Source organism: Penaeus monodon, chromosome 15 (genome assembly GCF_015228065.2).
Source record: "Penaeus monodon isolate SGIC_2016 chromosome 15, NSTDA_Pmon_1, whole genome shotgun sequence".
In the NCBI taxonomy this organism is placed as follows: domain Eukaryota; kingdom Metazoa; phylum Arthropoda; class Malacostraca; order Decapoda; family Penaeidae; genus Penaeus; species Penaeus monodon.
Genome location: NC_051400.1, coordinates 14,551,795 through 14,552,038, shown reverse-complemented (window position 1 = coordinate 14,552,038; position 244 = coordinate 14,551,795). Strand labels below are relative to the sequence as shown.

General features: G+C 44.7%; 1 protein-coding gene across 1 annotated transcript in view; it reads left to right on the top strand.

Moving 5' to 3' along the window:
• The window catches only part of LOC119581763, a gene marked incomplete at its 3' end in the record, with an annotated part of 38,490 nt that overhangs the window by 1,818 nt on the left and 36,428 nt on the right, over positions 1-244 (top strand). The window contains 1 exon segment of the mRNA XM_037929897.1: positions 48-210. Within this exon segment, the coding sequence (XP_037785825.1) occupies positions 51-210 (160 nt within the window).

Below are 244 nucleotides of genomic sequence, written 5' to 3'. Positions count from 1 at the left end.
GGATTGTAGGAATACAGGCCTAAAGTAACATCCTGTTTACTTTACAGAGAATGCACTTCCCGCTACTGCAACTGGTCTGGATCACCTTCGTGGTCTCGCACGAAATAAACACAACGCTTCATATACAAGGAGAAAAGGGACCTCAATATGTTTTTGAACCCATCGCATCTCCGTCTCCTGGCCAAGGGCAGAATGCAACTTCTGTGCCACGTAAGAAAGAAAAATGACTGGGAATTATGTGAGA